The sequence below is a fragment of the Phasianus colchicus genome, chromosome 11 (genome assembly GCF_987193195.1).
Source record: "Phasianus colchicus chromosome 11, bPhaCol1.hap1.1, whole genome shotgun sequence".
NCBI lineage: Eukaryota > Metazoa > Chordata > Aves > Galliformes > Phasianidae > Phasianus > Phasianus colchicus.
The window spans coordinates 13,975,078-13,999,796 of record NC_143446.1 but is presented as its reverse complement, the minus strand read 5'-3'; the positions used below and the strand labels follow the sequence as shown (position 1 = coordinate 13,999,796).

At 40.8% G+C, this 24,719-nt stretch overlaps 1 protein-coding gene across 1 annotated transcript in view; it reads right to left on the bottom strand.

The window, feature by feature from the left end:
- Nucleotides 1-24,719, bottom strand: part of PTPRG (protein tyrosine phosphatase receptor type G) — a 378,843-nt gene that overhangs the window by 15,375 nt on the left and 338,749 nt on the right. The window contains exons 14-22 of the mRNA XM_031606378.2: nt 23,340-23,431; nt 13,403-13,494; nt 4,182-4,278; nt 2,669-2,751; nt 2,307-2,441; nt 1,941-2,075; nt 1,352-1,524; nt 519-654; nt 24-170 (exon numbers count right to left, since the gene is read on the bottom strand). Of these exons, the coding sequence (XP_031462238.1) occupies nt 24-170; nt 519-654; nt 1,352-1,524; nt 1,941-2,075; nt 2,307-2,441; nt 2,669-2,751; nt 4,182-4,278; nt 13,403-13,494; nt 23,340-23,431 (1,090 nt within the window). The remainder of the gene's footprint in view (nt 1-23; nt 171-518; nt 655-1,351; nt 1,525-1,940; nt 2,076-2,306; nt 2,442-2,668; nt 2,752-4,181; nt 4,279-13,402; nt 13,495-23,339; nt 23,432-24,719) is intronic.

The window sequence follows — 24,719 nt, the reverse complement described above, 5'->3', positions numbered from 1 at the left end:
TGGATGGGAGTGATAAGCCTTACCTTGAACTGTTTTTCTAATCGTGTCTTCCCTCCTATGCCAGGTATGAGGATGCTGTTAACATAACTATGCAGCTGGTTTGCAGATACTTCAGTCTCCTTCCCAAGGATGGCTTCCAACAAGGCATCATGAATAAAAATGTACTGCTCCTAGATAAACAAAGCGTGTCAGGTAAGCACTTGGAATAAACTAAATGGCTGGCTTTAACTGAGGGGTAGAGCACCAAAGGAGGGTATGCAAAACAAACCACACATGCCAATATGGCCAAATAATAAAAAAAACCATTCACAACTCTGAACACACACAACTCTGAAAAAGTCATAAGCAAAATCTGAAGTTTCTGGTCTAGAAAAAGAGAGGCATTTCAGTGCAACAAATATTTTGTGATATATTCAATACTTACAGAGATGTAACTGAAAAATCTATTTCAGTTACATCTATTTACTGCAACATAAAAATGAACATGGCCATACACTGAGCTCCACTGTAATCTTTACCTCTGTCTGGACGAGGTAGTTGCGCTGTGTCCTGATATGTTTCAGGAAACCAAGGACATTAACTGTGCTTTTGTCTTTTATCTGTTGCAGCATACTGTCAATCACAATGTAGGTACCAGTTCTGCCAACACCAGCACTACGAAAAACATAAGAGAAACCCATGTAATACAGCCAGACCACACAACAGCAGAACAGAACTAAATGCACCTATTCCTAGACTTTCAATTCACTGCTAGCCTCAATCATGAAAGTTTCTGAACAAAATACTTAAGTTTTCTAGGAACTTTCTGGTTGCCAGTGGAGGTGATCCTGCCCTGCCCATGCACTTAATGGGCAGGAAACCAGGCTTTGGAACCAGGAACTGCATAGCCTTGTCAGTGCAATGCTCAGCAGCTCAGCATCATGCTGCTAATACAACTAGGATGCTTTTGATTAGAGCACACTTAAAATGTAGACTAAGGCAACTCACGTCTCCCTCACTCCACAGGGCAGACACACTGCTGCCTTAACAGTATACAGAGTTTGCCTTCACAGGCATTTAAAAGAGCACACTCTGCAAAATAGGTATATTGACCATCAAGCATTTGATCACATCTATTAAGATCAGATACCAGGGGGAAATTTTTCACTGAGAGGTTGATGAGGTGCTTGAACAGGCTGCCCAGAGAGCTATGCGTGCCCCATCCCTGGAAGTGCTCGAGGCCAGGCTGGATGGGGCCCCGTGCAGCCTGAGCTGACGGCTGGCAACCAGCCCATGGCATTGGGTTGGAACTCAATGATCTCTGAGGTCCCTTCCAACCCAAACCATTCTATGATTCTGTGATCCTTCATACCTGCAGTGCACAACCACTGGTCCCATGTCTGGGGTTCTGGCTGCAGATGATCTCCTAACGAAGGTCAGGACAGGAAGGGCATACTCTGGCACACCCATGTCAGGCCACTGAGTGTAGTGATACTGAATAACCGTTCTCTCGTTCTGGCGCCCTTTTGGGTTTCCCTTCTGACCCTGCATGCAAATTGTAAGCAGAAAGAAGAGAAAGATCAGGAAAGAGAAACAAAGAATCCTTCAATTCTACTTCAGTTCCTCCATTCGGTCCTATTAGCTTGCTTAGATGAAAATGTGTTGGACTATGACAAAAGGAATCTTCTGCAGCTCTGCTTCTTGTTTGGTGGAAAAACAGTGCAAGGAAAAGACATACAGGAATAGGTAATGACAGCAGCAGCTCTGATACCAAAGTGGTAACAAACTTGAGAGAAAGAAATATAGGTTAAACCTATCACCAGCTTCCTTGTAATTCTGTTTTTGCTTACTCATTTCCCATCCACTGCTGCTAATGCAACAGCTGAATTTTGCTCCTGTGCGGCTTGCATCCTGCACAAGCTAGAAGGCATCTGGATGAGAACAGTGAAGGCTTCACCCACCTTTTTCATCTTTGTGTTCCTGACCGTGAAGCGGCGCACAGTGTAGCAGGCATGAATGTTTGTGCTCTTCAGCGTGACTATTATGTTGCCATACTCCTCGCTATTCTCTGACGGCCAGTACTGATCGCATTTTCTCTGAACAAAGACATAGTTGGATGGGTTGGCTGAAGGTTTGAGCTGTTTCTTTGTATTTGTGGTTAGAGCTTTTTAAAAAAGTAAAATCATGGCTAGCTATGTAACCCTCAGTTATTTAGGCACATTTTAGACATCAACACGTATCATCCCAGACCATTTAAAACAAATTCTGCCCACATGATTTGGAGAGATGGTAAGGAGTATTTGCTAACAAACTAGAAAATCTCTTACTCTTCCTTTTTCAACAAGGTTTGTGATCATGACAATGATTCCAGTATTTTGTTCCCAAATCATCCTCCAGAAATCTTCAAAGGTAGACTTTAAAGGTCCCTGGGTAGCAATGTAGGCTTTTGCTTTGTTGTAACCCTTCAAAGAAAACCATAATGCCAAGTGAGATGAAAGCAGTATCATGGCAGAGAAATTAATAATTTAAAGGTAACAAAGAAAGGTGCCTTTCTCATTCAGAATAGCGAGGAATTTGTAGCAAAACTATTATGTGAAGCTGGAAAACATGAACATTTCACGAGTAGCAATACTTCCTCATTGGGGAAGGATTTAGAGTTAGAGAAGAAAAAATAATTCAAATAACTTACATCAACATAATTAGCATTAATGTAGTCACTGTGCTTAGAATCTTTTCCTGGTAAAGGCCTCAGCTTCACCCTACTGTGATCATCTGTAGGCCAAAAAACAGAAGAAGAAGCATTAAGGAAATATGATGCAGAATTGCAAGTAAACATCCTAATTCCCAGCTACTGGAGTAGCCCTTATTAATATCTTGAAGCAATTGGCTTTGGACTGAAGTGGAACGTGACTGTTCTCGGCCATCTGGGTGAACTGTCTGTTCTCGGCCATCTGATCACGGTAGCAGTTATTCACCTCTGCTGGCTCAGGGAGCAGAGCAAATGTCCCCACTCCTTCACCACCCTCAACACACCAAGAAGACAGACTTTGGATCACGCTGTTGCACTCTTTAGCTCTTGCTTTTCTCGCACTCAAATATCTGACTTCTTGCTTAAATCAGAAAAAAATGGCAGCCCTTCTGCTTCTAAGCAGCAGTGTGGGGCTGGGAGGTGCTTCCAGCACATGCAGAAACAAGACACGGGCTAACTTCAAGCAGGAAACATCTGGCTTTATTTGCCTTCCAACATACAACGGAGAAAGACGTTCTTCCAGGTGCTATCTGTAGTACTGAAGTTCCTGCTTCAGTTCTCTAATGGTGCTTCTCTCAGTGCTTAGAGGGACCAGATACCTATGTCTAAAATCACAGCTGGGACAATTGCAAAGGATCTCCTTGCACAAGGACATGCAGCAAGAGTGCTACTGGTGCTCAGCCTGTACCTCAACTGATTCTAAGCATGGGATACAGCCATTTCATTCCTATGCCATCAAAAACATTCAAGATTTATTGCAACGTTTATAAGCATAGGAACTTAATATCCGTTACTCTCCATTTTTATTCCTAAACCACAGTAACTGCTGTACCTGCATTTGTTCCACATCAGAGAAAAGTTACTGCATTTACACTCCAGCCCTGTAGAAATCTGCACTCTAGAGCTGTGTCCAGATTTGCAGTTCTCAGAGGAATACAGGCAAAGCCAGCACTGTGCTACAAAGATCACCGCTTGTCCAAGTCATACACACAGTTGAAGCTGGTTGAAATACAGCAGATGTACTCTCTAAGATTTAGCATCTTTGGGAATACAAAGGAATCCCAGGGATCATCAGTAAAACTCGTTGCTCCACCATGCACTTCCCTTAGGCCAGTTTTCAGATGTTTGCAAGCAGAAGAGCTCTGATCATCAATTTATCCCAGTTATTCCTCCACAAAGTTTCATAGTAAACTGGTAACTTCTAAATCTACACTTGGACCATCAAACTGCAAAATACTTTAAAACAAAAGCTGGAGTGAAATCGTAGCCTCAGAGAAGCCAAAATGTCCACTGCCTTTAGAAGGAAAATGTCCTCCCAGCTGCAATTCCACATATTTATTAGTTGTTGTGGAACAATGTAACTTTAAACCACTTGCGTCCGCCAGCCACACAAACACATTGTGAAAGTGCCTTTCCTGGCTGATTAAACATGCTTGCAGTTGTGCTTACTTACACGCTAGGATGTTGATGTATCTGTTCTTGTGCTTGTTGTCAGGGTGGTTGGAGTGCTCTGCAGTGATGTTCATGTCGGCCGTACAGCGCTGCACTTCCTAGGCATAAAATTATTCAAACAGAAAATGTGTCAGCACGAAGAATGAAGTTTTATCTCCTTTTGCAACAGCTCACAGAAGCCATGTTTCAAGTATCAATTTCTTATTTGCTGGATTAAACACAGTCATTCAGTATTGTCCTGTAGGACACGGTCTGCTTAAACTAAGAAGGCATTCGCTGCTCCCTGATGCCCTTCTCTCCACAGACCTGGTGACAGATGCAGTCTGGGCACTGCAATAGTCTACTGTGCCCCTCCGACCAGCAGTCCATCCATCTTCTGGACTGCATCTCCTGATGCCCCACTCTCTCCCCCCTTCAGAAGACAGAGTGCTTTCAAAGGCAGGAGCGGCCACAATGCAGGCTAAGAAATTAAACATCAAAACCATTTCAACAGAAGACTTTTGACTGCAGGACAACTTATTTGCTTATAACCTCTCCGAACGGGGTTTCTGACATTTCAGTTTGGCATTGACCTTTCGCTAGTTCTCTGAAGAGATGCCTTTTATAAAGTATAAATAAAATAGACTGCTGAAGGTAACAGCTAGTGCTTTAAATACCACTGCTTGGACAGTGATTAACAGCCAACAATACAGAGGAAAAGATAAAAGGTTGTATCCACATATATATTCTGGAGCTACGTCTATTCAGTCATTTACAAAGCAGGATGTGTTTGGGCTTGCAGTGTTCATGAAGCTAGAGATGCAGACACCAGTCTAGCTCGGTCAGATACCTAATTCCAATTGACTTTTTAGCTCTTAAACCGATCCTTCCTTACACCACCCTTAACCATGAGCAGAACACAGAGCTACTGAAATGGGGCAGTGCACCATCTGTTCTCTGCCCTTTCAGAAGAGCAGCTATTTCCCTTGGCCAGGCTGCCCTACAGTTACACCCATCAGGACTGCCCAGCAAACCAAATCACTGCAATCCTCCAGCTCACATATGATACCACTTCTGAGTCAGATTTTTTTCTTTTACAACCTTCTTGACAAAGTAAACCCCCTTTTTGTCATTAGCTTCAATATTTGCAGTTTTAAAACACATTTTTAAAAAACATATCGATGTTTGGAATTAACAACATTGCGGAAGGAGCTAGTTATTCAAATCACTGTCAAGTCCCAGAAATCTCGCCAAATGGAACCCATTTCCCCAAGGACAAATGGGGAGGCGCCGAATTACTTTGTACTACGGGCTTTAAAAATAACAGTATAGAACCTGCCTAAGAGAGAAAGTCATTAGGAGCTCACAGCTGCTACAAAGATCACAAGCTAAGTGACAGAGAAAAATTATCAAGAGAAATGCTATACAAACAGCAGATGTATCAGAGTTCAGCATTATGCAGACGTTTCACAAAGGAGATGCACTGCAATTTTGATATCTTCCTCAACATTTACATTTTAAAAGTGCCAAGTATACTAAAACCTTGAGCATTTTATAGCTTTTATATCCACATGACACTCCCAAATAACAATTGTTTTTTTTCTCCACAGGGAGAAATACACTACATTCACATTCAAGGAGATGAACTGAGCAAAGACAAAGAAGAATCAGGCAAAACTCTCAATTGGTCCTAATAGAATTTTCATAGTTCCATTTCTATCACAGAAGAAAACCCACACTACAGTGTGCGCTCCCCCTAATGCTGTTTGTCAGCTCCAGTAAACAGGTGACTTCTGATTATACACCAGGCAGGATCAGTGCAACCTCAGTCACAAATGGCAAAGCAGCATCGCTTACCTCTTACTGTCATTTAATGCTATTTTCTTTTACCTTTTATTTATTTATTTTTCTACATGTTGAAATCATGTAATATCCTTGCTGTGCTGCTCGAGGTCACTCCTAAAAAATGCTCCTCCACTTCTGAAAAGCCTTATTTCAAACCCATATCACTACAAAACTCTCTTCAGACGTTATTAGCATTGAAATATTTATGCCAAATGCAGTACAGATGAATCCAGTAAGGTTCTGTGGAGAATACTCTAAAAAGTTAGAGAATTTAATAGGGAATTACATCCCTGCTAAGGAATTTTCTCTGACAGTTTAAATACTACATAGTAAATGCATCCCTTTCTATTAAATTCTATAGGATTCTTCCATAAGGGAATTGTTGGTAGGGTTAATCACTTTAATTAACCTTTTTATGTTGATGCCGACTGTTTTCTCAGCTGTACGTGTTCCCAGCTGGCCAATACAAAGTTAATAGAAGAGGAAGATTAAGGGAAGATGGTGAAAAACACAGCAGTGGAAAAGAAGGTCTTATGCTGTGAGAGCTGATCCTCCGAAAATGCCTTTTTTTAACACTGAACGTTTTAAATGAATTTTAATACTTTGGAAAACTGCTATAGTGGTGGATTCCTCCCCTGCACCTTGCAAAAGAACAGCAAAAGGAGACCGTTCAAGAAAAGCCTCCCCTTGCCAATGTGCCTCCTTTTTTCTTTTCCCTTGTCTTTTTTAACATCTGTGTAGAACAACAAAAGGCCATTTCAAGTTCAGCCTGCCTGCTCCAGTCCACAACACAAAGAAGGCACTGGGGCACTGAGGCTGGCTGACCAGAAGAGGCCAGAGGACATCCTCCAGCTTTCTGCATGTAAGGCATCCCCATGTCGTATCATTGCTACAACCTAAGTTTGCAGGCAGATCACCAGGTCAGGTCTGATCCCAGACTGCTCACTGCAGCCTTAACAAACTGCAATTAGCACATAACTGCTTTTAGCACCTCAGAGCAGCACAATGCCCCTATCACTACATGCATTATTCACCCTCTCATATCAAAGGAACTTTTCAGCTCTGGGCTCTTTCCTTCAGTTTCCTCAATCCTGCTTAGTCTCTTCCAGTGATTGTAAAGGTGTGCTGCTGCTCCTCATGTTTAACTCTGCAGAACACATTACTGTCCAAAGATAAATGGATAAAAGATCTCATTCTGTCCTTTCAACTTATCACTGACAACCCAAGAAACCCAAGTACATCGTTTCAGTTGACTGTTAGTTACTGTAAAAAGTGTTCTAGTCTACGCTATTATGGCTAATTTAGCTTTTAATTATATTGTCCATGCTAATGCTAATTGGAATTTGATACACCCAGGTTTAACGACCCATTTTCATTGCCTTTCTGAAACAAGTTAAAGATTAGTTTCTTCTAAACTTCAAAGAATTTCCATTTAAGTGTAAAATCAAGCAGCTCCAGCATCTTGCTGGCAATATAAGGCTCTGAGCAGGAATTTTTGCTACAGTGACTGAGCAGGAACTCGGTCTCTTGATTTGGCCTGATGCAGTGCTGCTGTTGTTTCCCATTAGTTCATTAAGGAGATGTCCTAGGAGGAGCTGAACTGTAAAAGCCTATGAATAGCAATGAGCAGGAGTCATGAACAAAGGAAGGATCCTAATCTGAAGGGCTAAATTAGAGAAGATCCATCGCTACATTTTGATATAATTGTGGTATTTTTCAGTACCAAAGCAGTTCGTTCATCCGCCCCTAAGATCATTTTTGATCTATTATTTTAATCCCAAAGTAGAGAGTTCTGTGGTAGTGCTCTTGCTGTTTCTTTTATCACAGCAAACATGAGGATGGCACACCAATAGAGACAGCAAGTAGCATCTGAAGATCTCCCACAGGAGCACTGTAGATTTTTGCAATAATTTAGCACTAGTAGAAACTCTCTGATGGCACTCAAGAGAGAGGTGAGCTGGGGACAGCCTAGACAGAAGGGGAAAATAAATAAACCAAAAGGACTGAACACAGGAATAACAGCGGAGGAATCATGAATAAAGAGTTAAAAATTGATGCAAGTGTGAGCAAGTTGGGACCACTGAGGTGTGCATGCTGCTGGGCTGCATGCCCAGGTGCTGCCTGCAGATGTGAGAGCAGAGGATGGTGGAGCATCTGCTCACTGCATCCTGCCCTTCAATATGTATGGAGGTGGGAATATGACCAAAACCTCCCCATGTGCAGCTACGGTTCTTCTGAGTGGGGCTTCTAGGCATAGACTTTTGGGAATATCATTAGTGACAGCCAGCCAGGAGGTATTTAAGAAGGCACTAAGGGACCTGGTTTAGTGATGTGAGTGGTAGGTCAGGTTGATAGTTGGACTTGATGATCTTAAAGGTCTGTTTCAACTCAAATGATTCTATGGTATCTGAATTTTTTTTGCTGTTTCTCTTCAACTTTATCTCTTAATTCATGCCAGCTTGTTGGTCTGGATCTGGCAGTAAGCTAGACTCCAGGAAGGCCCTCCTCTGCAGGGATCCTTCATCCTCCAGCTGCACAGTGCTGCTTTCCTTTGCTTTCACTGCAGCAAAGCACAGCCTGAGAATACCTTTAATTATGGCAGTTTTAGGTCAGGTTTCTAAAACGTTTCCCAGTGCAGCAATGTTTGCTAGCAGCACGCTTTTGAAATGGCATCTTTCTACTGCCAAATTCCTTGGTGTAGATACAGTAATGAGTCTGGTGTACACTGTGTCTAATCTGTAAAGGATGCCAGTATAACTACACAGTATTTTTAGTGTCTCAAGAAATGTGCAAAGTGCAGCATTATCTCAGTCTTCAATGCAGCCCTTCACAAGAGAATAACATTCCGAGGTCGCTGGTTAAAGAGAGCTAGTGACCCCTGCCCCGAGTCACAACAACCATGAGAATAATGCCAGCAAATCCCTGCCCCATCACTGAAGATATGGATTTGTTATTTTCTTACACTTTAAGACATTTAGAAGAAGGTGCCACTGGAGTATAAAGATATTTTCAATTTATGTGATGAGGGAGCTAGACAGCCTGCCTCCGAGTTCAGCGAGCCTGTTCAGACTCCAAATTGGCAATGATTCATTGCACTCGGACAGCCACGGGCAGGAGAGAGGTCTGCAGAGACTGCACTCACCCACTCTAATCGCTCCTGCAGCACTGCTGACCGACCCACTCAGAATTTGGGGGGAGGTAAATAAAATCATCGGATCTCAGAAATCCAAAAAGGACATTATAATATACAAATTCATAGTTAGCTTTGGGGATGGAGGGTGATTTCTTGGCTTAATGTTCCATGCTCAGAGCGAAAGGACATGACTATGAAAAGAAATTACTGTGTTCTTCCAGAAACAGGCCAGGAGGAGGGAGTGAAAAGCTTTGCTGTGGGAGGTGGCACTTCACACTCTTTTTGATACAAGAATTTGGAGGGCACATGCCCTGTATAATCAGACTGAGTATCAGAGGAATAGAAGATGGTGAATGTAACACCAGTTTTGCAAAAGAGAATCAGAAGGGATTTCAGGCAACTACAGCCCACTAAGTCTGACTGGTCTATGGGGAAAACTGCTAGACACTATAATAAATAGCAGAGTTAGTGAGTGCCTCTAACACACTGTGGAGAGGTCCCTGAGGAAACCCATAGGCAAGGACAGTCTAGAAGAGAGTCACATATATGGATTTCTGAAATGTTTTAGAAAAGGCCTCTCAGAAAACATTACTCAAAAAACTGATCTGTTGTGGAGCAAAAGGAAAATTCCTTTTGTATATGAACAGGTATTTACCACATGGGAATTGTCAGTGTTCACATTTCTCCAGTGGGACATCATGGGGACCTCATCTATTCATAAATGGACCGCAAAGGAGACAAAGTGTGTTTATAATACAAAATTATTCAGGATAATTTAAAAAAAAAAAAAAAAAAAAAAAAGCTGTTTGCCAAGGGAAGCAGAATGATCTCCCAATACCGAGTGCTGAATGATAAAATGGCAAATGAAATTCAATGTTGATAAATGCAAAGTGATGTACTTGAGAAAAACAACCCTAACTATATATACACACTGACAGCTTCTCAATTTGCCATTGCCATTCAGTGATGAGACCTTGGGGTCACAGCTGATAGTTTTCTAGAGGTGTCAGCTGAGTGCTCAATAGTTGTTAAAAAACAAATAGTATGTTAGGAAGGATGAAAGTAATAGAAAACCAAAGAGAAAACATCACTGTGCTCCTGCAGAACTCTGCAGTAAATCCACTCATTACACGCTGTGCACAGCTTTGGTCTCCCCAGCTCAGAAAGGATAAGGCAAAGGAAGAAAAAAGGTACAGTGAAGAAGTCATCCTAAGTGTAGAATGGCTTCCTCAAGCAACAGAACAAATACTTTAGATTTCAAAATTGTTGATTAAGGAAGGGATAATATCATACACAGAAGCACAGAGAATTATATGAGGTGTTTAAATGAAAAGGGATATACTTTGTAATGCAAAAACTAGGAGACACAGATGTTATTAGGCATGACTTAAAACAAAAGGAAATCCTTTCTAGAGGAACAAATTGTAGAATTCACTGCTGTGGGAAGTTGGGCATTAGTGCTTTTAGGCACTAAGAGTCTACAAGGATTTGAGAAGCAGCCAGAAATTTATGGAAGAAAGGCCTATAAAAGTCTATTAAACATAGCAATGCCAAGAAAATTCCTGGCTACACCTCTCAGTCTCTGCTCAGAAACTGAGGGAAAGAGGCACCAAACCCTGCCCCAGTGCTGCATGGCATCTCATTCCATATGCCGTGGCAAAAAGGGCTGGTGCTGCCTGGAAACAAGCCAAAAAAATTCCTTGAGCTTTTCTCAGCTTTAAGTCAAACAAATTCCAAGCTGAAATACAAAGAGTTACATCAGAAACTAGCACTGATAATGCAGGAGTGTGGACTTGAGTTCAAAAAGTTAACGTTGCTCAATATTAAATTGGGCTATATATTTCTGGCTTATATCAAAAATTGAGAATTCATGGGACTCAAAGGAAATCTCAGCAGTTTGTACATAGAGGAAAGCTCAGCTATCACCAGACAAGAAAGCTGGCTACCTGCACTAGTTACCCACAGGGAATAAGGAATCAGGTTGGATGTACTTTCCATCACAAGATTTGTGAGTTCCCAGTCCTTTTTTCCTTTGCACATGAAATGCTTCCTAAGCACATTCAGGAAAGATCTTGCTGTAATTACACTCATTTTAAGAGGAGGGAGATAGCATTCATAAAATTTACTTTCACAGGCACCTTCTTCATTTAAAAATTAACTCCACACCACACACAGTGTGCTGCCAAAAACACAGGAGGAGATTCACACCAAAAACCAGGCATCATTTCACCCTCAGTGTCTGTGAACAATTCTGGCTTCACTCTTCCATCCCATCTCTGTGAACTGTAAGGCAGAAAATGAGGCCCCTGAGGTGTCCGCAGGGCAGAACATAAGCAATGAAAGGGAGCTGGAAGGTTGATCCCAAACAGCGACCTTCTTGTTCCTACTCCCTCTCCTCACTGTAGAAGATTTTGTTTAGTCTTTAGGAGGCAGAGACCGCAGCGACAGAGAAAACACAACTGATGCAGCTATGCTGACTTCAAAGGAGAAGATCTAAATTTTGAGCCAGTGGGGAGAACAGAATTCGTGTGCAGTGCAGCTGGAGAGTTTAAGTTCCTGCTGAGGGGACCCTGCACTCCCAGGAACAGGACTAATTGGCTCAAGCCATGTCTCCTGACTGGCAGCTACGGTGTGGCATCCGCAGCGGGGGGCTCTGGGAGAAAGGGAGAAATAGGGCTATTAGAGCAGTGTTTTCCTTCCCTAAAACATGGACGGAAGGTGTCCAACATTTGTTAATAGCAGTGATTTTGTGACAGCTGAAGCAAAGCCAGCTTAAAGCCAGACCAAGTTTACAAATGTGTTGGTGATTATTTTGAATAATTAAATGGTGTAAAACCCAGCTGTGATGAATAGCACTGGGGTCGCAATTCATAAATAATTGAGAAGAGTGAGTTGCATTTGATCATCCTGATCAAATTCTACTCTCTGGAGAATAAATGTTTGTCCTGAATACCATCAACATTGTTAAATGCCTCAATATTCCTGCTCAGCCATCCAGCCAGCAGTCAATTGAACTAAATCACTTTAACACCTTACACATTTGCCTTCCTCATGAATACAAAATGTTTCTAACTTGCACAATGGTTTTTGGGCATCATACAAAGCAGCCACTCTTTATAGACAGTAAACAAACAGCAGCGATAAATGTTTTAAATGATCCCATTAAAAACAATTCCCACATACAGTCTTGTCTTTACTGCAGTAAGTAAAGAAGCTGTAGATATTAGGCCACCTATTTTGTTTCATTGCCTTGTTTGTAAGCAGAGCTGTCTGTGTAATTCACATGCATTGCACAAACACACCTCTTTTTGCTGATGGGGAAGCCGGTATCCACAGCTCCAATGCAATTTCCTGGGGCTCCTCCTGTTTCTCTACACTTCCCAAAGTTCAGCTGTGATTGTGATCAGACTGAATGCAAGAAATGTCTAGAAACTAGGCAGAGAATACTGAATTCTTAGTGTTTGACTGCAGTCCATCCTCACACTATGTGATGTTTACCATATTTTGGCAGTATGGGTTGGTAACCCAGTCAGTGCAAATTGCTTTCATTTCTTTGGAATTACTTCCAATTTATAGCATATTTATAGGTCAGAATCTGTCCTAAACAGCTAGTAAGATGCAAATTTTAAAATAGTTCCAATAAGTGAACACTCACAAACAAAACCTGAAGCCTTTATCTTTTACTGGAACAAAATAACCAATGGCTCCAATAGCAATGGAGGAAGAAGGACTCCAGGAACTGACACAGTGCAAATGGAAGGAACAACCATTGTTTGGGTTTTTTCACTGAAGACCAAAAACTATTATTCTCTCTCACAGTGAGCACTGTTCTGCTCCTTTTGGGCAAAGGCTAAGTACCTTATTAGCAAAAACTAACTCTGGGCCAACAGGACTAAAATAAGCTTCAGATTATAAGAGAAATATGGAGTTGAAAACAACTGCTTGCATCTTCATGTTGCAGGTATAAAATAAAAATCAAGTAAAGTTTCCCTTAAAAGCACTAATAGAAGCCCTTGTACTTGAGCTTGTAACAGGAGCCCGCCTCAGATCCTTGCTCTGTGGTGCAGAGAAACCTTCTGTAAACATCCAGTCCCAGACTGTTCATACCTGGTGGCAAATTGGTCTTTCTCTCTTTCTTCTGATGCATTTGAGTACTGCATTTACCTGACATGACAGCATCACACAGATGTCACACAGCCCCTTACTATTAATAAGCAATTAACTTTAGGAAAACAACATTTTGCTAGAGGATCATTAAATCATACCTCAAAGTCTTCTGAGAACCCATGCTGGTTATTAGAATACAGCTCGCTGATGTGTTTAACGAACTGCTTGACTGGAATTGCTTCCATATCATCTGTAGAAAGAAAGAAATATTCAGGCTTGCCATTTGTCTTATATGTAAAACTTCAAGATCCACCCTCAGCTGCAAACTTGGGAAATAAAGTACTGAGTGCTAACACACGCAGATCTGAGTTCCCAGCGGTAGAGCTAGTTCAATATGCAGTAATAAGAAAGCCTGATAAATCTGGACAATTTTGATGTACATTCATATTATATTTCTAATTCTAAGCACTGCAAATATGAATATTGAGTCTATTCCCTGTGAATCTTATTTAAAAAGACCAATTGAAATTCAAGCATTGTTTAGTTCTTGTATGCAGTTTGAAGGTAGCTGTGAAGGGAATGATGAGATCTTCTCTCCTTCCACGCTGTATAAAAAGAACAGTGTAGTCACAAAATAGGAAAGCACAGATCGTAATTGCACTCAGTAAGTTTTTATCAGGTTGAGCAGAAACGAAGACTTTTCTTCTGGAATGGAGAAATTACTAACTTTTTCCTTTTTCCACAAAAATGTATCAAAAGAGAGAGAATTTAGCATGAAATTGGCTCTGAGCAAAAGAACAGGGAACACAACACCCACACTAATTTGAGCTTTCTCTCATGTCAGGCACTATTCATAACACTGAGTACGTCTTCCATTGGACCATTTGTTCTAGCTCACCACAGGGCAAACGGTACCCCATATTCACTGATAAGTGACCCACATTTTCTCAAAAGAAAGAAGCTAAATGTTTGACCTGAACTAAAGACAAACGAGACTATTTCTAGCACCTACAGCCCCAGACAGATCCTAATAAAACTGGAGTGTAGGACGGTCGCCTTATTTCTCCCTCTTTCTCTCAAAAAAGGCATGGATGTTGTTATAACCACCACTGCAGTTGGTAGAAACACTGTGCTTGCCAAGATTCATTAGTTAATATTTTCAGTCTGGCATTTTGAAAATGTAAATTGCTATACAACTGTGATTACTTTCAGCATGTGAAATAATCTATTGCCTGATGGCTACTATTGTCTGACTGCATGATTTTATGGCAACACACTGGTATTTATGTATCCCATTTAATATTCTTCTGAAGATAGCATCCAGTTTATGTTTACTCCCAGTAATTCAGTGATGTATTTTTGCTCCCATTTCACAGCCATATGGTTTGGTACTACAGCTGCATTATAATCTGGATTCCTTTCCTTCTGAACATCTACATTATGATAGAAAAAATCCAAATATTTCTACAGATACTTAGCAAAATTTAACGATAAATAAATAGATGTGACATTTACTGTATTCAGAGTGAAAGATCTTTGGCAGCTAAAACCCCTAAGCTGTCACATATGCTTTTCTTAGCAAAGGGTATGAAGATCTGTATGTGTAAATGAGGTTCTACTTTGGCAAGAATTTTATAGATCCAGCCCTGACAACCTGATTGCTCTCCAGCTGATGGCAGTTAATATTGACCATGTCATTACTCCTCTACTCTTATTTTATCAGGTAGCGCTCTAGGGTGGCTTTTTGCATCTATTGACATTTTCAGATTTCAATCAGCTCTCTTCTATTTTATTTACACGAGCCAATTGTTCAAGATATGTTTGCAATCTGATCACCTCCCGGTGTAGTAATGCTACTTTAATTAACCACATGCTCATTTGCTGAATAATAAAGAATTCAAAACATTTGACAAGTGTGTGTTTCTCTTAGTGAAAAGCTGCAGAATGCAGAAATGCTGGCACTTAACAATATTTAAGTGCTAACATTTATTTTGTGTAATACTGAGTACATCACCACCTCATCGCAACATTTGTATTAATATTTCTGATGCCAAGACACTCGAATGGAATGAGCTATACGAACAGCAGTCAATAGCAAGAGCCTGTAAAACAATCTTTCCTCTCCTGAAAAGTAACATCCTAAATTTCCCTGAAAATAGCTCGCATGATGATAGCAATTTCACACACTGTCACAGGAAAAGATCCATATTTATTATTTTTTCTTGAGTAGTCTAGCCCAGCTGAGACCAACCAAGATCAAGGATTCACTGTAGCAAACTCGAGTGTCCAATTTAATTTTGCAGAAGGTAGAATTTAATTTTAATTGTGATCTGTGAGCCAAAAAATACATTAGAGATAACGCACTCTCCAGTCCATTGAATTCCCACCAATTTCAAGGATGGGTCTGAACCAGAGATCCATGGCAAAATAGGGTTAGTTTTCTTTTATCGTCATCACTGCATGGTGGCAGCATCTCTCCACCTTTATAGTCACTGTTAATTCACTTCTCTGTTGTTCACTATCCTTTATTTTTCTTCTCTCATTTTCCTCTTCTGCATTTTCTCTTCTACGACCACTTTGACTCCCCCTAGAAGCCATAACCCAATGCAATATCTTACCCAATTTGAGAACATGGGAAACAAAAGACAAATAAATAGTAAATACTGTTGACATATGAGGTCACTGGGAGACACAGCTTATGCTGCTGAAGTTGCCCATAAACTCAGGAAAACCATGTTGAAACAAATGTAATGTTTGATCTTTGGAAGATTAGTATCAGAACCACAAAGGATAAAAGCGCAATAAGCACTTATGATTTCCAGCCTTTATACTGCTGGGATAATGTGGCCATGCTGACCATGCAAGGTCTGGCAGGAGAAGCCATCCCTTGAGGGCCAGAGCCGTGAGAGGCCAGGCAGCTCACGGCTGGGCAGGACACGGCTGCCTCCTGGCTGCTTGCCCATCTTGTCCCCCGCTGCTGGTAGCAAGAAAGAAGCTGTAAGACAGAGCCTATTACACTAACCAATGGAAAAGGAAAGTGTTAATTTGGACCTGTGATTTTCTATTCATGACCTCTAACACCGAGCCCTCAGCCAGGAGCATTAATTACTCACGCTGCGGTATATGCGCATGTTTACTTGTGGGCAGTTTGATGGACCTCTGGTGAAATACATACCAACATACCCAGTGCTCTTAAATGGTATCTGCACTGATGTTACCTGAAGACAGCTTTGACCTTCTCTAAAAAAAGCAACAGATGTAGCTAAATGCAGAGAATATGCTTTTCCTTCCACTTTCTTCAGTCCAAAGGTTAAATCCCCCCTCCGACTTGAAAAAAACAGATTTCAATGACTATAATTCTTTTAGTCAATTGAAGAGATTAATGGAATCCTATAATTGCTAATTAGGAGCCTTAACAGATATTCTGTGCCTATTTCCTTTTGCATCATATACTTCTTCCCATCCAGAAACCAGAGTGACATTTGATATGGCCTGTATGATGCTTACAATGTGCAAATCCACACATTCTTCAAAGAGAATAAGGAAATGTTTTAATAACATACCTTCACCTCTAATACCACAGACATAATTACAGCTCTTTCTAACTTGGATTTAACCATCTGTTGTATCAGTGTAAGTAAAATGATTCTGGATTCACATCATTACAAAATACGAGTTGAATCTGGCACCATACTAGTATGCTCAGACTTTGTGTTACGCAGAGAAAGAAGTAAGACTAGGTGAAAAGGGGCAAAAGTCTCCAATACTTTAAGATAACTATATTTATACAAATACAAATATATAGAAACATTATTATAGGCAATGTGATTTATAATGAAATCATTTACAGTCAGATACTACTGAAGCTGATAGATGGGGCTATCTTTCAGTACTATTCCAGACAGTAAAAACTTGGGTGGAATTCCCATCTTCACTTGCAGGTCCAAGTATCTGAATGGAGTATCACATCCACAAAACTTAAGGGGAGCACAATGCATCTCATTTCCTGCTAAAAAGGAGAATGCCAAGAAGAAAGGTGTTTGTTTAGAAAGGATGGAAGAGGAAAACCTTCATTTATACCTCATTTTCTAAGAAGTGGCAGCAGACAGTGCAGAATGCATACACTTTTTTGGACGACAGGCACCTTCAAAAGAAGCCCAAAGTATGCAAAAGCAATAAAGTTAGGACAGGGTTACATTTAAAGTTTGGGCAATTAGCAATCCTACCAGGAAGGATTTTCCTCTACCTCCCACTTAATAAGCTGCCTTTGTAATGTTAAAGCACTAGAGGCCAACTGCAAAAGAAAAATGGAATACTGTATCAGAGATGGTATTTCCACATAATAAGATCAAGGACTCACTTTGACTCATTTGTAGCCTGAGAGCTCACTGGTTGGTTTAGGAGTATTTGTGTGGCATAGACAGTTTTGAGTCAAGAATTAATACAGAAGGACAGAACCAAAGCTCTTTTTCATATTACCTTGTCCAGTTTGGAGTTTGGCCATCTCTGAAGGCTTTACATTTGATATATGTGAAGAAGACTTAATATGAAGATTCTCCCATGTCTTTCACCGTGTCTATAAATGCTTTTGTTTTTCCGACTATTATTTTATGCACTCTACTAAATCCAATATACTCCTTATATCTTATGCCTTACTTTAACATGAAAACTTTTTCCACCTCAGTCCAACAGCCATTCCATATGTACTAGATAGAGTGAAGGCTTGCAGAGCTATAGCAAAAGCCTGCCTTTATGTGCAGTATTGCAGGAGAAGTAACTATGTGGAGTGCAATTCCAGCAGATCCGTGTCCACAGCCAGTAATGGGGCATTCAGAGCCCAAACTTAAATAGGATCCATGCAGCTGTATCAAGCTATATCAGACTGTGCACCACACATAGGGATATAAAGCCCCAATATGTCTGTATCTGGTCTGTCTCTAGAAAAGCAGCTGATCATAAAGAATAATGCAAAGATTAATAGCACACCCTTGGGTGAAATTTGGCCCCAGCTGAGGCTGAGGTTATCGAAAATGTCCCATCAAATTCATTGAGGTCAGGTGTCCACCTCTAGAGAGAGGCTTAGAAAAAGAGCTCTGTATCTACAGACTGTAAGCAGACTCTGAAATGCGCACATTTACAGGGACCAAAAACTTCACATACAGCTCAGATTTTGGCACTGATTGAAACTGAAATGTTTAAGCAGGCAACTGCACTGCCAGCTCGTGCCCTAGCTCACGCTAGTACTTGACTCTACAAGTAATCCCACGCATAAAAATGGGAGGTGCCCCACTTTCTTCAAAGGATTTTAGACTTAATGCTTTTGAATTACACATATTTATACAGTCGGAGCCTTTAATTCTGCAGCACATTGGCTTTTCTTGCTTTACTATTTAAAATAAGGATGCAACTGAAGCCATTGTATTTCATTTGGAATAATTAATTTTTCTGACTGATCACATTGCTTGCTGTAGAAAAAAAAGTCAGGAATAGAAGAACAGTTTTATTTGTATAACATGAATATCAGTTGATTTATGATACAACAAAGTCATTTAAAAACTCTTAATATTGAGAAGGTCCTTGTTTTCTCTGGAGTTTGTACCTGCATACATACTAAAAAAACAATACAGTAGGTTTGGATACAATAAGCAGTGCAGGAGCTCAAAGTACCTGCTGAACGTGCTCTACAGCTGGCATCATCTCAAAGCCAGTGACCTCACTAACTTAGAGAAATCATAAATTTACATTTATAATCCAAATAAATGTCATTTAGATAAATGAAGATAAATAATAAATTACTGAGAGTTGATTAGTGGGGATACTCTCCCTCATTAATGATCACATTTCTGTAGTTATTTGTTTAATCAAGCATTGTTTTTAATAAAAATGTCTTTCAGTGTGAAAAGACATGCAAAGCTGTAAGTACACCTGAGTGTCCTGAAGAGGTAGGAATTCTGAAAGAAGAACACAGAATCCTTTTCTGCAAGATAATTACTGACTTTTGGTTATAATCAAGTCAAATGAATACAAGGGCGAATTTTTGATAAAGGAGAGACACGTGAAAAAGCAGAATATGAAAAAATCACCTGTGTAATAACTGTAGCTACATTCATCTCCCTTGCTTCAAGATTTTATCTGCTACAATGCTATTAGTTATGTGTCAGTCAGGAATATAAAGATGTTAATGATAAAATTTTATATGTGTCAAAATAAGAGCTCAGTTTAAATCTTCTTGTACAAATCTTAGACCAGGCTATCATTAATTATAAATGTAATAGCAATATACTTTTTTCCTTTAAGCAAAAAACCAATTTCAATCCAAGAGAATGGAACAATGAGAATTTTCCATTAGCACAGACATTAAACATGATCTTATTTGGTACTGCCTGCTAAGGAGCACAACTCCAATCTCGCACATATCCATCCTGTGGTCCCAGCTGTGCCATTAATTACACATACTTATTGCATTTAAGGTTTAAGCACATGGATGTGCAACTCTGGAGCTCTCTGCAATCCAGCATGACAACTCTCTGAAAAGGATGTGTTCACGTTCCACGTGGCCACCATAAAAATGTGTTTGGGTGATTCAGTAAACACATGAAGCCTCCATTACAAGTACCACTATTAGACAGCTACCAGGAATTCTTCTGTGCACTACAGGAGCAGAGCTGGTGGCAGAGAAAAAAGGAAGGTGAACGTTCCTTAAAATACCTTGATACTTTCTTGGCTTCAGAGGACGGCTGTTTGCAATACTGCATTCATGAATTTAATTGAAGCTGAAGATAGGTACAATTCACAATATGGTGCTGGAACATAAATCCGCGGGGAGCAGAAAGCAGTGAAGTCTTAAACAGCTGAAGAGCACTACCTCTGTGCTCAGAGAAAAACTTCATGCCCTTGAGAAACAAGTCCTCAGCTCCAGTTAGCACATCCCTCTGTACCTCAGCAGTCCCTAGCACAGTGACTTACACAGTCCCTAGCTCTGCTCCTCTGCCTTGGGATGCACCTTGAGACAGCCACATCTTAGCAGAAAACAGTGAGACACCAAGGCTCAGCTGGGAACCTGCAGTTTCCTTGTCAAGTGAGATATCTCTTGAAGAAGTATGACAGTGTTTCTCCCACAGATTCTACCACTAGTTATTTTAAATATACTAAATCAGAAGCTCAAAAACTAGTAAAAAACAAAACAAAACAACAACCCTAATTTACTGCAATGCAGTATGCAATGTGATCCAAGCACTGGGAAATGCTTCTGAGTCTTACAGTCTAGACACAGCTGAAAGGACTGGCATCACATCTGAGACATTTTACTTATATTAAAAATGGTGAAAGACATCTGGAACAATCTGCTAACTGAACCAGCTGCATGGGCAGCCGCTCTGTTCTTTACGAGCTGTGTTTCTCTGGACTGTTTTTTTTTTTTTTATGTAGAGTTTAGAGCTTTGCCTTGGTGTCAGTCCTCACCTATCTCTGTACTGATATCAGGCCAAGTCCTGCTGACAGCAGAGCCTCAATGACTGTCGTGCCCATGGGTTGGGAGACAAACCTGGAAAGCCACAGCACGTTCCAGAACAATGCATGGACCAGAGCAGAAATGCTGTGAACAAATGACAGGGAAGGATGAAAGAAGAATTGGTGTTTATTCCACTGTTTGATACTATCTACGATACACAGAGGGGCACTTCTGCACTATCATGGAGCAGGTTTTGCAATGAGAAAAAAGGAGGACTGATGGGAATGTCTTTTGTTTTGCAGCGCGTAGAACATAGAGATTTGCAGCTATGGTGCTGCTGCTATTCCTATTCAACTCCACCAAAATGGACCAAGTGCAGGTGCAACCCAACTATGGAAAAATAAACTGAAGGGAACAGGAGCTGGTTTGCTGAGGGAGATCTTGCCCAGACAAAGTGTTGTAGTGAAGATATCCATACAAAGATAATGTACATGATGCCAATATGAACTGAGTATGTTGGGCAAAGAAAAATGACAAATAATTTTGTTCAGCTGAGTTGTAGAGATGGCTCAGAATTCTGCCACTGATTATAGATACGTCAGTCAGGCACAACACTTGTGTGAGTTTACATTTATTCTTCAGCTGAAATATCCAGTGGTTGACTCAGTTGATGATATCTCCTTTGTCCCACGTTTCTCTAGATCGAGTAGTGTAGATAATTATGAATAATGATAATGATTAGGGTCTCAGAGCAAATTCGCACAGCTAACCACATGCCTATGGGTGATGTGGTTTCATGCGCAATAATCAAGAGTGTATGCCATGGGAAGTGAAGTAGATAATGAATAAAACCAATAAAACCATTCCTTTACAAAAAGTCTTTTTAGATTTTGGATCAGAAAAGTTGTGCTGCATACCTCTTGGAGGCAGCCAGCAGATTGGCGTTAGAGTTCACAGATCTAAGGAAATAGAGGGTATGTCTAAGTAAGAACAGAATGTAGCAAAGAAAAAAAAGAATGAAAGAATGAAAACTACTTCTGAGTATGCCAGCAATGTCCATAGAGCAGAGCAGAGCAGAGACGCCAGCATCATTTCCAATACCCCTAAAGCTGCTTCAGGACATCACTGTGCCTGTTGTCTGGGCCATACGTGGGCCAGGATGAGCCGACCCCAACCTGCCCAGCTGTCTCCAGCTGCATCTCCCTGCATGCTGTGGATAGGCCCTGGCCACTTTAGGCACACTGCTCTGAACTGCCAGCATTTCTGCTTGCACGTAACTGAGAGCAGAAGTTGGTCCACTAAACTGTAGGTGGTAGATGCACGGTTCCACAAGGATCTATTCCAATATCTTTTTTAAAGGTTGTATTGTCTAAGATTTCACAAGCTAACAAGATCACTTCAAAAAACATGCTTTTGAGAAAATGCCACTTATATTTTAACATTGCAATCCATGTAGCAAAATAACACTTTCTCACATGCTTTGGCAGCTTCCACCAAAAAATTCCAAGGGCTTATCAATTCATCAGTTGCAATTAGTTCAAAGGAGAATTTTGTTTCAGTGGGCGGCCTATGCAGGAGCAGCAGCTGAGGTCAGAGAGGAGTATCATTTAGCAGTGAGAGTATCAGGGGAAAAAGGTGTCTTCTGGATCTCCAAACATAAGAAATGTTTAGGAGAACCTCAAGATATTTTCAGGAAGTGGCTCCCACCTTTAGAAAAAGGCAATGTAGCTGGAATTTATGTCTACTAACTTTGAGCCTTATTATAGACCACCAGTACAGGTAGCAGTTAATAAACAGGGAGGCACTTCCACAAGGCACTTCCTTCCACTGCGCTCACACCAACAATGTAAATTACAGAATATGACCAAGAAATTCAGAATAGCACCTTGAAGTGACAAGTACAAACACTTGATGGGCTGAGGTCAATCCAACATTTGGGCTACATTAATCCCGTGCATGAAACTAAGCAACATCAAACAAATCAGTGGCTGCAGAGGCCATTATAACACTGAGCTGTTCTCTGTCATCATTGCTTAAAGGGAGCTGGATCCTTGATAATTCCCAGTGGAAATGCCTCATTAATAGAATACAGTGCTAAACCCTGCAACCTGCTTTGCTCTTGACATAGATGAGGGGAGAATTTGACCTTTGATAACTTGATTAATACCAAATTAACAGATGGTTTTGAACTTCACTTGAGATTGTGTGCTCATCCTTGCGTCTTGCTTTCCTCTCTGAGACCCAGCAAACACCACCTCTGCCACATCAGGAGTGGGGGGCAAACGCCCAGATCTCAAGCGAGCAGTGGAGCTGTGCATTCCTTGTCCCCAACCTACCCCAAAGGAGCGGTTGGTTTCACTTTGAATGCAATGTGTTGGTGTTTTTAAGAAGTGTTGCTTGTGCTTTTGACATTTTACAAAGGTTATTCTGAAATTTCTATTAAAACAACACGGGAGAGATGCCTATGGAAAAGTACAACACTGGTACTCACAGCCCCATTACAAAGCACCTTCTATTAAATGGAGCAGCATCAATACCACTATTTTTTTTAAAACACACAATTTATCACAAGCACAACCTTCTCTTCTTTATGTAATCAAACTAGACTTAAAATAGCAAAAATATAGGGATTAAATCCACCTTACCTGGAATAGGTATGATGGGAATACTTTCATTGGGGACCACACGGGGTGAGCTGCTGTCTTCCACATAGAAATGGGCAGTCTGAAAACACTTTCTGTTAAAGGAGAAAAAAAGAAGAAAAAAGGCTCATGGTGTGAAAAAGCCCAAAACTTTTGCACGTTTGGCTTCTCCACTTCTGCTCCATACTTACAGATGTTACAGTTTTAAAACATCAGTAGATAACATATTTGAATTTTCAACAGTTTCAATTCTAATTCCAGACTCTGGTGTGCTCTAATTCATTGACAGCTGACATCCACCCACCGTAAGTGCTACTGCATATTATTCTGAGGTACCACTGAAAATGAAAGTATACTCACAGAAGTCAGCAGCTGCAAAACAGGTTTCAAATACATCATTCAAAAACTGCGCACAAGAATCATTCAGCATACAACTTAAGCCAAATTCACCTAAGACACAACATTTCCAGGCAACATACACTTACTGTAAAAGTTTCTGCTATGTAACAGTGGATAGATGGTAATACAGCATCTTTAACTGCTGCATGTCACAAAAGTTCTGCTGTAAAACTTATCCTTCAAAAATTACTATTTGTATTATAAAACACTGGAGCCACATAACCCTCATCCCATCCTCCTCCTGCAAACTGGTATTACTACAGAAAAACAAGACAGACACTTTGCTTGGGCCCCAGGACTCATCACTGAAAAGGCCCATAAAGAATAGGAGAACTTAAATCCACCTGACTTTCTTTACCTGTATTTAATGCAAAGCAGAGAGCACAAGCTGGTCATCACAGAAAAGGTACTGAGCAGAATAACATGAAGAGATCCGAGGAGACTCTGCATGGTGATGTTAACTGAGGCAGGGTTTTCCAACACCAGCGTCACTCCTCATTGCTGACTTAATGAGCTGCTTGAGGCTGGAACTGAATATTTAATGAGCCTTGCTTGGTCTGAGCAGCTATTGTGACAAGAGAAGGGTCTGCTCTCATCTGTCAGGGCGCTTAACAATGGCTTCCCATGGCAAGAGATGCCCCTCCGCAGCCCCTAATGAACTGCTCAACACCTGGGCAAAGTTTGCAGATGACCTTCCGAGCTGCACCTTTTGTCAATTGTACTGTTTCACTTGCTGAAACGTATTTGCATGGAGTGGCTTACAAGTTTCTGCCTTGCAGTCTGCTCCTCTGTAATTTGGGCATTGTGCTCTACATAGAGAGCCCACTCTGCAGAGCCGGCTTTGCTGACATGGTGCAAGCAATTTGTGCTGCCTTTGTTTCCAACATCTATACGTGCCAGAGAGAGAAAAAGTTGCTGAAAAGCAAACCACTCTGTTAGGCAAAACCAGAAGCTAAAATAACCATGGGCACTTGCTTTCTGCTT